At 41.4% G+C, this 13,060-nt stretch overlaps 1 protein-coding gene across 1 annotated transcript in view; it reads left to right on the forward strand.

The window, feature by feature from the left end:
• Window positions 1–13,060, forward strand: part of LOC142558438 (uncharacterized) — a 60,965-nt gene that overhangs the window by 27,278 nt on the left and 20,627 nt on the right. Inside the window, exon 3 of the mRNA XM_075670573.1 lies at window positions 3,726–4,192. Coding sequence (XP_075526688.1) covers window positions 3,726–4,192 — 467 coding nt within the window. The remainder of the gene's footprint in view (window positions 1–3,725; window positions 4,193–13,060) is intronic.

Raw genomic sequence — 13,060 nt, forward strand, 5'->3', positions numbered from 1 at the left:
CACCATGATGCACCAGAATGGCTTTTGCGTGTGTGCTCCAGCACTAGCTGTGAACAGTGAGCGGATTTATTCTCCGAAAAAGAGTGCAGCCGTTCATGTTCTGCACTCTGCACGACAGCGCCTACTGCACGGTTTCTCGTCTTCATGCTTACAACACTCAATTTTTTGTTGCTTCCAGCAAATGGCTGGTGCATGCGTGACCCCTCCCAGCTGTTGTTGCTGCTCTTGGAACGGCCAGGGCGGCTGTATCGCTGTATTCAGAGTGTACTAGAAGATGCTTGAGTGGGTTGAGTGGTACATTGCTGCCTGAAGCGCCAAGCAATGAAAAGCAGGCTGAGCGAACTAGATATTTGGGAGGCGTGCGCTACAGCCTGTTTAGCAATAGGGTGTCTTTTTCCCCAGGGCCGGTATAACATAAAATTAGTCAATCTGTTTTTATACCCATTTGGTGAGGCCTGAGCCATTTTGACCTATCATGAAGGGCTGATAGCAGATTTGAAATAAAAACAGATTGTAATTGCTTTATGGCATGCCAGAAACTTAAGCATTAAGTGCTTCTTATTCGGCCAGGTCTATGATGTAGAAATGACATCAAAAAAAAAAAAAATTGACCACCCTTTCATTGCTTTGAAGAGGGGTGCAAGCGAAGTTTGGGATCCAGGGCTCTTCGTTGTCATAATGTCTCGGCTTGTCGCTCTCTCACGGCAAGGTCGGCATGTTGGTGACGAACCCTTTCTTGAGCAAGTTCCCGGCGGCGTTGATCAAATGTCACCTGTTCTTTGGCGTAACGCTCGACACACGGCCCGTGTTAGCTGCCGTTTGAACGAAACACGGCCTGCCCATCTCACCGCCGTGCCCGAAGAGGCGTAACACGGCAGGCACGAGGCAAGCGAACACGCGATCACACCCTTTCCCGTCTCCTGATGGTTGGGACACCTCTGATTGGCTCGCGCCCTGAGCTGCGTTTACTTCATGTATATAAAATCCCGCTTTAAAGGGCACATATGATGAACTGACAGTGATTGAATCGGTTAGCATGGCGGTCTCGCAACTTGGTGTCGGTAGTTAGAATCTGCAGCCAGACAAGCAGTATTTATTTTTGCATGGCTTGGGTTTCTTCATGCGGCAACACCAATGCTGACACCGACAGGAATGAGGCAATACAAACTTCGTTTGGAAAAGTCGCAGTTTCACCCGATAGGTGAAGCATCGACTGCAATAGCAAATTAGTTGACAGCTATATTTAATAAGGATAGTAGCTTGATCAGTCGTATAAACCTGTAAACATTCACTCACTAACTAAATTAACAAGCAAGGTGTCACCCGCACACGAGCAAACGTGAATGCATCTCACACAATCACCGTGTGCACTCACTGTCGGAACACTGGAATGAGGAAGCGCGGCAGGAGCAGCAGCCGAATTGAATTTCATGCTGCCTCTTAGTTCAACGTGGTCTAAGCAACGAAAACACAGCGCACATAAAGCTGTCAGCACTCGGCGAATGCACTCTATCCTCATGCAAATTGCTTTCAAGATAGGGCCTGGGCACCCACGCCATACACAGAACCCGCCGGAGTAGACCCCCTCCTCCCTCTCTGCTCCACCTCGGTGCCTTGCGCACAACAAAAGACTGTGCACATTCTCCCCAATTTCCTTCCTTGCACGCGAGATTGAGCTGCCGGCAACGACGACGTCTCACCCTCACAGGCCTTCACTTGCACATATGGTGCATGGCAACAACATTATCACGTGTGGACTTTCTGCAGAAACTCACGGTGACGCTGACGGCAGAATGCACCTGAAGTGTTAATTCCTATAGCAATAATAAAACACAGCAGTTCATAACTCTGCCATCTCTGTACAATCTGTCGGTAAAGTGCACAATATAATCTGCTCCAAACTACTCCAAGGTAAAATTTTACTTGCTCTAAAAATTGCTCCAAGATGGTTTTGGGCAGTCCCACCCCTGTGGTTTGAATACCAGTGTGTCTCCCACAGAGTGATATATCGACGTTGCCTTCAGTGGCTGTACAAGAGCCGTCACCAATGCTAACCAGTGAAATGTTTGATGGACTCAATCAGCATTGCCAGGAGTAGCGGGACACTTAATGTTTGGGGAATGAGCCATGGTGATCAAGACTGTGGGTGGATAGGAATAGGTGTTCAAAACAGCAATAGGTGTAATCCAGTCTTAGGAAGTACGCTTGGCATGAATCCATGAATTATTGTTTGTAATAGGTATTTGAGATCCTCGTATATTAAATGCAGCACCGTGCCCCCAGCGTAAATATGTTTGTTAGTACTATGGGAAAAAGTTTGTCTATGTTGCTAGTCTTTTTGTTGGCTTTGATAGTTACCTTTATGCTGTTACAGATGTGTCCATGGCTCCCACGAAACCTCCCAAGTTGTGTTTTTTGGACTTTACCAGGAAACAAGCTCACCAGTGTCTTCTCTGAAATCATCCATTTGTTTTCTCATTTACTCAACATAGCAATTTGATATAGGATTGATTTACATTATGACATAGATATGAATGCTTGCATGCTGCCACCAACGCTGTTCACTTGTCTGTGCCAGTTGTAATTGCCACTTCGTTTGCTAACCTATTGTTCTACTGAAATCGTATCGTAAAAAAAGAATGTCTCGTTGCACCTACTGATATTTAATTATCAGGGTAAAGAAAAAAAAGACTGCAAATGTACTAGCAGGGAACGTAATACATATATGCATAGTGTAGAATTGTGCCTGTTTTCAGAGATCTGTTGAATAGTTCTTGTGAGGGTGGTTCTGTGAGGGACAGACCAAATGGTCAGTAAGTTACCTTGAGTTTTTTGTAGCTTCATTTTGCTTAAGCTGATAAATGGAAAAGCTACATGGAAATGAATCACGGAAAATACTTGCATTGCACTTGTAGAAAGAGACAATCCTTTCTTTAATTCACAGAAATGTGCCTGTATTCTCGACATGCAAATGTGGTACCAATTAGCCTTCATAAATGCTGTGTTCAATATATATCGGGCTTCACGGTTTTCTTATTTTATTTTATAACAGCGTTTTTCATTCATATTTATGTTTAATTTCATGTGCTGCTTATGTTCCAATGTCACCTGATGCTTTCTTAATGTGTTATACTGTATAAATTATATGCAAAAGAATGTGTAATACCTAGTTTAATAGATGATTGCACTCATATTCATGTTTAATTTCATATACTTCATATGTTCAAATATCGGTTGATGCATTCTTATGTGTTACACTGTATAAATTATATGCTAAAGAATGTGTAATACTTAGTGTAATAGATGATTGTATTATTTAGTGTTGATTAATCGTATCTTTTGTGCAAGGGTCAGGGAAGGTCGAAGGGCACCCGTAATGCAATGTTAAATATACAAAATAATTTGACCATCCATGCATAATATCTTTAAATGCATGCCAAATCCGACCTCTATGTGTTGCCAGCAGGGGTTAGTAGGTATTCAGGATAGTAATATAATGATAGAGAGATAGGAACTTGTGCAATACTTTTACTGCGTCTGTGCACTGGTGCTATGGCAGTAACATGTGGCTCGGCTAGTCCGAGGTTATCGTGCATTTTGCTTACAAGTGGGGCAATCATTCTTGATTGCCTGGTTTAGCACATTAGTTCTATCAAATATATGACACATTTTGTTTGCATTGCTTTCCTGTGCTCACTGCAACTTTGCGGGTCTCTTGCCATCAGGGTCCCTGGAGCAGCACCAACCGCTCGTGTCAGTGCATGGCGGGCTGCGTTCCTGCCATCTGTGCCCTTACAAGACCAAGATTAAGACGAACATGACGTATCATCTGTGCACACACTCAGGCGAGCGCCCTTTCAAGTGCCACCTTTGCCCGGCCACATTCATTAAAAATTGCGACCTGAAACGGCATTTACGATACCACACAGGAGAGCGCCCCTACCAGTGCCACCTGTGCCCGAGCAACTTCTCTCAGAATTCACACCTGAAAGAGCATGTGCGCACCCATACAGGAGAGCGCCCCTACCTGCGTCCCCTGTGTCCACAAGCATTCACTCGGAGTAAAGACCTGACAAGGCATATGCACTACCACACGGCAACACTTCCCTTTTCCTGCATTCACTGCAGCGCCTCCTTTTCACAGAAAACCATGCTATCCCACCACATGTCCATCCACGCAGGGAAGAAGCCCTGAAGGTGTGGGACTTACAGCATTCTTTCTAGATTAACCAATTCATCTATATTTTTTTTATGGCAGTAGGTAATTCCAAAACTGCAGTGAGACCTATCTGGCTACCTCAACCTTAAATATCTCTTGTAAAGTTACTTAGAGGGAAGTTGACTCTACTAGCAATCATAATTTCTTAAAAAGGGCTTTGATTTGACTTCACAGCTATGCCAGCATATCAAAGGCTCACCTTTTACCTTGAATGATGATTGGCCCAAAATGTATTCATAACTGTGAGAATAAGTTTCTTTAAATAACACATAATCTAGCAAGTTAACGATGAAATAGATGAAATTCAAACCAGGGTACAGTTATTTGTGTGCCAAATTTTCTGTGTTTCTTCTAAATTTATCATCACATCAGAGGTAGAGTTCACATTTGATTTGATTTTTGTGCTTCCTTGGTCAACTGGTTATATTGTAATAGCTGCTGCTTCTTTTATAATACAGTTAAACTTAAATGTTACACTCTGTTTTAGTGCAGACGAATCCATTATGGTAGTTATATTGTTGTCAAGCTATTCACATGCTGCAATGCATAGTTTAAGCGCAGTTCGTTCTCCACATTAAGACGTGCAGCATCAGAGTTGTGGTAGAGCATAAGCTAACCCTATTACAATGGTTTGCATATTTCGCACCAAGACAATGACATGAGCAAGTGAGCACTGGAACTCTTCAAAAGCCATTGGTGATGTTTAGTTATGTGATGAATGTGAAACATTACATTAGTACACATATGTAGGGTCCTTTGTTTCCTGCTAAAAGCCAGTACTTCCCGATTTTCACACCCTGAACTATATATGTGACGATCAGGTTGAGCATCATTTTTTTTTCGAAGGTTTCTTTTTCGTGCAGGTGTTAAAAAAAACTAATGCTGCCAACCTTTTATGAGCAAGTGTTCAATATCTAGAATAATTCCTATGTTATTGTTATATGAACATAGTATACACCTCATTTTCTCATAACAGTGAACCAAGAACCTGCAAGCATAGAAAAATAATATTTCAGCACTGCTGGCATTGAGTGAACAAAAGAATTTTGCTTTCTTTTATGTCGTCTTGGAGCATTCTCTCATTTGCTGGCGCTTGGGCGCCCGCTAATTGTGATAGTTTTTGTTGTGGTAATAGCATGATAGGTCGCAGGATGTGACTCCCAGACAGCATTTAATGGGGGGTTCAGGACTAAAATCACTGTTTTCGTAGGAAATACACATTTCCTCATTTTGTTTGTTTTGGACTTCTGAGCATATGAAGAAGCTCATCGCCAAGTTTGATTATTATCTGCGGTATTAGAAGAGAAGAAATTTAGATTTTTTTCCCGGCAGTTAGATGCATTTGGGCCTGTTTTGAAGTGTTTGGGTCAATTTTTTTCTGAATTGGTGCACTTTTTAGCGAATTCGCACTTTTAGGAAAATTATGGTTTCGAAACTACAAAGCCAAAACTTTTTTGTTAGGTGCAGCCAAAACTTTTTGCTGCTAGGTGGAAAATTTGTGCGTGATAAGTGTATGGACATATTGAATTTCTAAATTGCCTCTATAAAAGAAATTATAGATTTCTATATCACTGTAACAAAAAAGAAAGAAACAACTCAGTTTCGAAGTGATAAGGTTCTACAGAAGAAGGCATAAAATTCCATGCAGCTGGTTCTATCCTCCAATGTGGTTTATCCAAAACATATTTAATTTAAAAATTTAACATATCTTCTTAATTTTAAAATAATAGCTTTCCTCAGGTGATGCACTGATTTGCTCAATGGGACAAGCATAACTTTTTTGTGTTTGTGTTAGGGTAATCAAATTTACTATGTGTTCTAATGACAGGAAGACAAAGCCTCGAGCCGAATTTCGTTAAAAGTGACATGTTGGTTGAGCAGTTGACCTTTCAGCCCTGCATCCCCTCTTAAGCAAAGTTTTATGATTACAGTCAAATGGGCCTTTATAACAAGGTCCTTGGGCCTACCAAAATTTTTTCTTTATACGGGTCACTACATTATAAAAATTCCACACTGTGCTGCTCGCTAAAAGCACTCTAAGCACATTCGGCAAAAGAAAATGTTTATTTATAATGAGTTCAAGCAGTGCCTAATGAATTTAGTCACAAACTTTTTTGGTAGACTTAGTTCAATGAACTGCACAATTGTTGCTGACTACACCACAAGGAGGTTCGTGACAAGGTCAGCGAAGTCTTCGTTATTCTGTCGGCTCTTTACGACTGCTGCCTTCCTCAACTTTCACTTCCATCCCGTCGTTCATGGCCATGACGATTTCGGGGCCAAGGAGATCAACACATCTGTTAAGATATTTTGGTAGAGGGGGGAGGGTCTTCCATAGTTACTGGCAGGGCTTTAAGTCTCCGTTCAGTGGAGGGTGGATTCATCATAGGCCGGCAACCAGTACAGTACTTGAGCACACACATACACACATACACACACACATATATATAAGTGAAGCTTTGAATCACAGGATCTGGCAGCGAAACAGGTCAAAGAATATAAGCACGTAAGAAAAATACCAGGATTTTACTGTCGTTTCAGCCTTCACTACGACGAAGGCTGGTCCTCGGCCAAAACGTTAGTAACATTTAAAACTTGATATTTAAAACTTGTGCTCTGTTATTCTTAAACTGATGTATAATAAATATATGTACGCCCACCCCTTATGTAATGCCCCTATAGGGCTTTTCAGGTAGTAAAATGAAATGAAACATCCTGGTATTTTTCTGTACATGCTTCTATTCTCTAGTGGACCTTCTTGTTTGCTGTGCCAGGTGTTTGCATTTGCTTCTCATGAATAGTACCAAGTTTGTATTTAATGACCTCGCATGATGTTAATGTGGCTCGTATTACCTTGCAGATGTGATCAGACAGTTTGCATAAATTGTTGGAAGGCTGTAAAATGCAACTTTTGTTTACAGCATAACTTGTTCAGGGAAATTATCAACAGAATATTTGGACGCACTTCTTACTTTAGCGCTTGCCTCTCACTGAAACAATTTACATACTTTGAAATCACCAGTGCGCTTCTTGCTGCTTAAACTACATGAAAGTTTCTTAAGTCTGTTCTCTTTGTACACCTGCTTTAATCGGAAGTTGAATATGTGGCTGTAGGTGTTACTGAAGATCAAGGCTTGCTTTTAGAAAACTTCTTGCTCGGAGCATTGATTGATTCATTTACTGATTTAGTGTGCTTGGGAATAGCGAGGGTGATCAGCGGTTAACTACATAACCACTCTTTGCATGGTACTCACAGATGGCACTTTAAAAAGCTTTAGGAAGGCTAACGAATATCCAGGTAGCGTACATTTATTGTTATGTCAGTATTGATCACTTAAACTCGCATATTCATGAGGAATGTGTGGCTGTGTTTTTCAGAAGGAAATATGTTGTAATGACACCGTTCTTCAGTATTCCCAAAAGGCGGGAAAAATAGTCACATCAGCTGCAGGGAAAAGTTGTCTCTGGCTTTTCTAAAGTTTCTGTTGGTGTTAGGTTCTGGCACATGTAAAACGCTGGCATCTGAACTTTTCATGCAGGTACAGCCAGTGCTTTTACAGCTTCCAAACCCATTCCAAGCAAAATTGCTACTTCAAACAGTCCGAGTGCATACCCACAAAACCTCCACAGCTGCATACAGAGCTTTGGTGACTATAACAAGCAAGACCACAACCAAGACCACAGCAGAAGCCAGAGCCAGAGTGGCAATAGCTACCAGGGCACAACCTGCCACGAAACTTTCTGCCACAGGCATTCTACTCGCAGCCTACCAAACAGGAGTGATCTGTGATATCAGTGCACGTGCATGCAGCTTAACTTCGTAATCAAGCCTTCATGACTAATACTTCTTCGATGGTTTTATATTGTTGGTTTTATATTGTTGAGGTGTTTCTCCTAAGAGACCTCATAGATTTGCTTTGTCATTATGCAGCTTTATTGGACTATGGCCCTAGTATATGTGTATCTTGTACATTTTGGCAATGTGCAATGGGTGAACCCAGGCTTTCAATATGAACATACTACACAATGTCCTGCATAGTCTTATAGGTGGCCATTTCACCCATCAAGCTTTATTAAGTATACTTTTTTTCATCGTTCAGGAAGTCTATAGACAAAGTTGTCCATGAGAGGAAATTTTCCAGCTATTTATTACTGGTGACTCAACTTTTACCAGGACAAGCAAGGATTTGTGGCCAAAATTGTACTAATTAAACCAAATGCTAATTTGGCCAAGTAACATGTACAAGAAACACTGAAACATACTTGTTTCCACTTGCAGTAGTCCCACCATGAAGTGCTTTTCTTTCTTTAATTAACTTGCACTGAATTACTTGGAGTAGTGGTTCGTTAGAATCATTATCATGAATGAAAAGTCAGGTTGATTTATCAAGGCAGATATGGTCCGTTATAGTGATTGTCTTTAGCGTCTTTTAACATTACAGTAATCATCATACTATTGTGCTGGCACATTAGTAGTGCATGGTTTTGCAATTGTCTTCAATTTATGACCTTAAAAGAAAGCGGTTCATTGAACCCAAGGAGTCACATGTACTGCGCAAAGATTGGACATTTCTGGATCCATCAAAAGACTATGTGTTGTTGGGCTTCAAGTATAATACTTTCTTGCATTGTGTATTATATCCTAAATGTTAACTTCGTTCCTTAAACTGCATTTGTTTTCACTTTGCACATTAGTGATCTTCATTAATTTTCATTACTGGAGCACTGAACTGTGTGCCTAGTATCACTCCCCACTCTCGTATTTTTAAATGTTTGGAATGTCGGTCATGTTTCTGTTGGTTTTGTGAACATGTTTCATGTACATGTGTTAATGTGCCATCATTGTATGGGTCTTATGCTCTTTTTCTAGCAACCATTATACAATAAAAGCTCGTTAATTTGAATATCGAGGGGATGCTAAAAAAATTCAAAATACATCAGATTTGAACAAATGAAAGTAAAAAAAAAGCCTCAGTTAAGGCACGTATATAGTCCGACGTAACATGAGCACCCGCGCGCACATGCTACATTACGTTGGCGAGATCAACAACGTCCGTAGTTCAAATCACTGGTGCAGCCAACGTAAATGGACGTGTCCATTGGGTCCGATGGTTCGACGTCGAGATGGCCCTTGCTCCATGCGTGCATTCGTTACATTGACTGCGCCGACCCACAATGCATGGAGCGAAGATAAAAGGTGCCGCTGCCACTTTGCTGACATTCGCAAACAGCCGTTCAAAGCGGCACGCAGGTTGGCGGTCGTTCTGCGCTTGCTCCGAAAACAGCTGCTGACGGCGCATGCATCGAAGTCTAGAGGGGACGACATTTCAGCTGGCACAGTGCCAGTGGCATAGTATGACTGGCCGTAAGCAGCACACACCGAAAATGTCGCACTATAAACGCACCTTTGCGCTGCCGATGCACTCTGCAGCAACAAGAGCTGAGCTGTAAAATGGGCTTACAAGACGTACCACGACCTGCTGTGACGTTTATGTCCATTGTACTTTCGTAGCTGCACCAACTGCACGCTGCTAAGTCCCACTATACATATAGGCGGTGTCCAAACACGTATCTCGGTGGTGCTTTCTTTTGAGTGATAGCTGCGAATCTCAAAGGCTGTGCACTTTGGTACTGTGAGTGCTGATGAACGTCACGGCCGCCATGTTTTACACATTAGCTGGTACTGCTTTTCGGCAGAGCACCTAATAGAGAAAGAGCATAGCCTCTGAGAGGATACATGATCAACAACAGCAAAAAGAACGAAAAAGAAACACACAGCGCCGCATCCATGTCTTTATCTTGAAGGTCTTGAGAGAGGGAGAGAACTGACCTGCAACAGAGGCTTTGGCCATGCCTGGTCGGGCGTAAACATGTCTCTCTGCAGTCAAACCTAAACAAAGGGCCGCAAATGCAAAGAGCAAAGCTGCACAGCGACGGCAGCATTGCCAACGTGCTCCAGCGCATTAGCACTCTCCCTATCCACAATCATGCAGAGTTCTAATTACCGGTGGCGGTGCGCATTTCAGTGTGAATTAACAGGATGTGTTACGTATTGCTTTCTATAAGTTGTTAGGTGGACCGCGGCGGCTACTTCGAATTATCCAAAATTTTGAATTAACAAGTTGTGAAATAACAAGCTTTTACTGTATGCTTCATTCCAGCCCCTACTGTATAACTTCGAAGTGTGTTAAAAAAAAAAAAGAAATGGGCCTTTCTAGTTGTTTTTATGCCATACAATGAGGGTACTGTCTTTTAGTGCATTTTAGTTATTCTGTAGCTGTAGGTTACTAGTCACTGCGCACTGGCAGTCCAACTACAAGTGTCAATGTGCGATAATGGTGCTTTATACTGTATGTACCGTCGAAGTAGCAGCCGAAATTTCTGTGGCAAACGCATTCTAAAAAGGTGAATCAGTTTTACCATTGCAATAAGCTTTTTCTGTCTGCGTAATTATTTGGAAATTGTTGTGGTATTGTCAGTTTTTAAGAACCTGGTCAGTGACTGTAAATACTGTATGTTCATAGTCGGCCGCCTGGTTGCATTATTTTGCATTGCAATGACCACAGTTTGAGGCTTCAATGAGTAGCAATAAACTGGCCTCATGTAAGGCCTGCACCCGCAAAGCTTGAAAAAACAATTTGTGCAGGAACTCCTGTGGGAGTTGTCTAAGTATGCATAAGCATTGTGCCACTTACTCGTCTCCATTCAGCCGGTGTCATTATCCGTGTTATCAAACATGATTCGACACTTATCAGCTCTTATCGGTCTTTGTCACCCTGGATGTCTAGGGGAGATGTTGCAAAACCATCACTACAATTGCTGAGGGGAATATGCAATCCTTTATTGATGGTTCGGATGCTCGTTTTGAGCAGTGTCATTATCGATGTTATGAAATTTGATTTGACTAGCACGAGCCCTTGTCAACCTTCATCAGTTGTTGTCAATTTTATTGAACATGATCCGACCCTTATCAACTCTCATTTGTCTTTATCCACCTGGATGTCCAGCAAGGCTGTCACAAAACCACCACTACAATTGCTGAGGAGTGTATGCTATGCTTTTTTGATGGTTGAAATGCTTGTTTTGAGCTTGTTGTTTATTGAAAGGTATGCTGTTCGGCCAACAAATTGAAATTCTGCAGTAAGTGGCTGAATACTTTGGCTACCTATTCAACAGAAGTGACAAACCTTAATTAGGTTATATCAAAGAGGACTGCTCAGTCTAGTTTTGACTTGTGGCCGACATTAGGTTGTAGATAACATTACCAAATATACTTATTTGTATGTATAAAACCCCTGCGGTATTTCTGTGTCTGACAATAATTTCGAAATTCTTGGATAAATATGACTTGGGCGAAGTGCCTTGTTTTTGTTTGCTTTATCCACTATACTTTAAATAATGTTGAATATTTTGAGCATAGAAAAAAACATGAAATGCATACTGGGCTGTCAAGTAAGCTTCATCATTATAGTACATCACATTTCCTGCATTATATGTTAATTATATATCTAATAGCAGACCAGACATGACAGGCATATAAGGACACATTATATTCCACATGCTTTTCCGTCTCAGCATATACAGTATAATATATGTATATCAGGGTCTCTTAAGTGGAATGGTCACTTAAATGGAACAGCTTCTAAGATAGGTGGTTCCGTGTTTGGGTGATACAAAAAGAAAAAAACTTGTTTTAATCGGAACAAAAATTTTCGTAGCTCTCTGTAAATGAAACTGCAGAAGCAAGGTCTAAATAACATTTTCACAAGGAGGCAGGATCTCAAGTACATTCTTGAAATTCCTGTTTATTATCCAGAAAGCCATCCATAAAGGTCGGTATCAAAGGATCATATTGGCAAAATCTTGATAGATCTTTAACATGCTGCATGTGGAGACCTGGTTGGACAGCACCACTGCATCGCCACTTACTCCATAGATGACCAAAAATGAGGGTGACCTAAATTTCGGATGCCCAACATTGTGCCGTTCGATACTTTGAACTTCCACCGTACGACTGCATGTTATTCAATCACTTGCTGGAGCAGTGAGCTATGTTTTGATATGTCACTAGTACCTCCTCAAAACAGAAACTAGCATAGCCTAGTCAAACCAGGAGCTGTCTACCTCAGCGAAAGCACGTGATTAATTTGCCGATATTCACACATTTAAGCTTAACATATCTAACATTGCTAAGAGGGCATACGACATATATTACTGCATGTCTGCACATGTTTCTCAGTAAGCGGTACACTTGTTAATCAGAATTTCATTCTCTGGTCTCTTGAGGTTCTGTTTATTGAGGTCTATTGTATACAGCCTCCGTACTCCTTTCATAAAAGCAGTTCTTAACATGTATAGGCATATACTTTTACGCGTGAATGTTAAACCACACAAGAGGTCTTGCATGTAGATGGCCGATTGCAAGAGCAGGACTATGATTGAAAGGTGTTTCATCTACACTTGACATGAAAACTGTTTACAGCGCAAACACATGCAACCACAAAGTATAAGGGACAGGACACAAGCGCTGTCTCCTGTCCCTTATACTTTGTGGTTGCATGTGTTTGCGCTGTACACAGTTTTCATGTCAAGTATGCACCAACTCGCCCAGAAAGAAGTTTTAATGAAGTACCTTCATCTACACTCGCTAGTTTCCATAGCACAGCCTGTTCTCTTCTAAAGGAAATGTTGCAATAAGCAAAATGGAGCCACTGAGAAGGCATTCCGATTTATTTTCTAGCGAGCTTAGGAAAGTTGTCATTGCAAGTTTAGAGGATGTCGGGCTGAAAAAATGCCCTCACATCGATTGGTGAATCTGTTTTATATCGACATAAGCATATT

This window comes from Dermacentor variabilis, chromosome 9, assembly GCF_050947875.1.
Source record: "Dermacentor variabilis isolate Ectoservices chromosome 9, ASM5094787v1, whole genome shotgun sequence".
NCBI lineage: Eukaryota > Metazoa > Arthropoda > Arachnida > Ixodida > Ixodidae > Dermacentor > Dermacentor variabilis.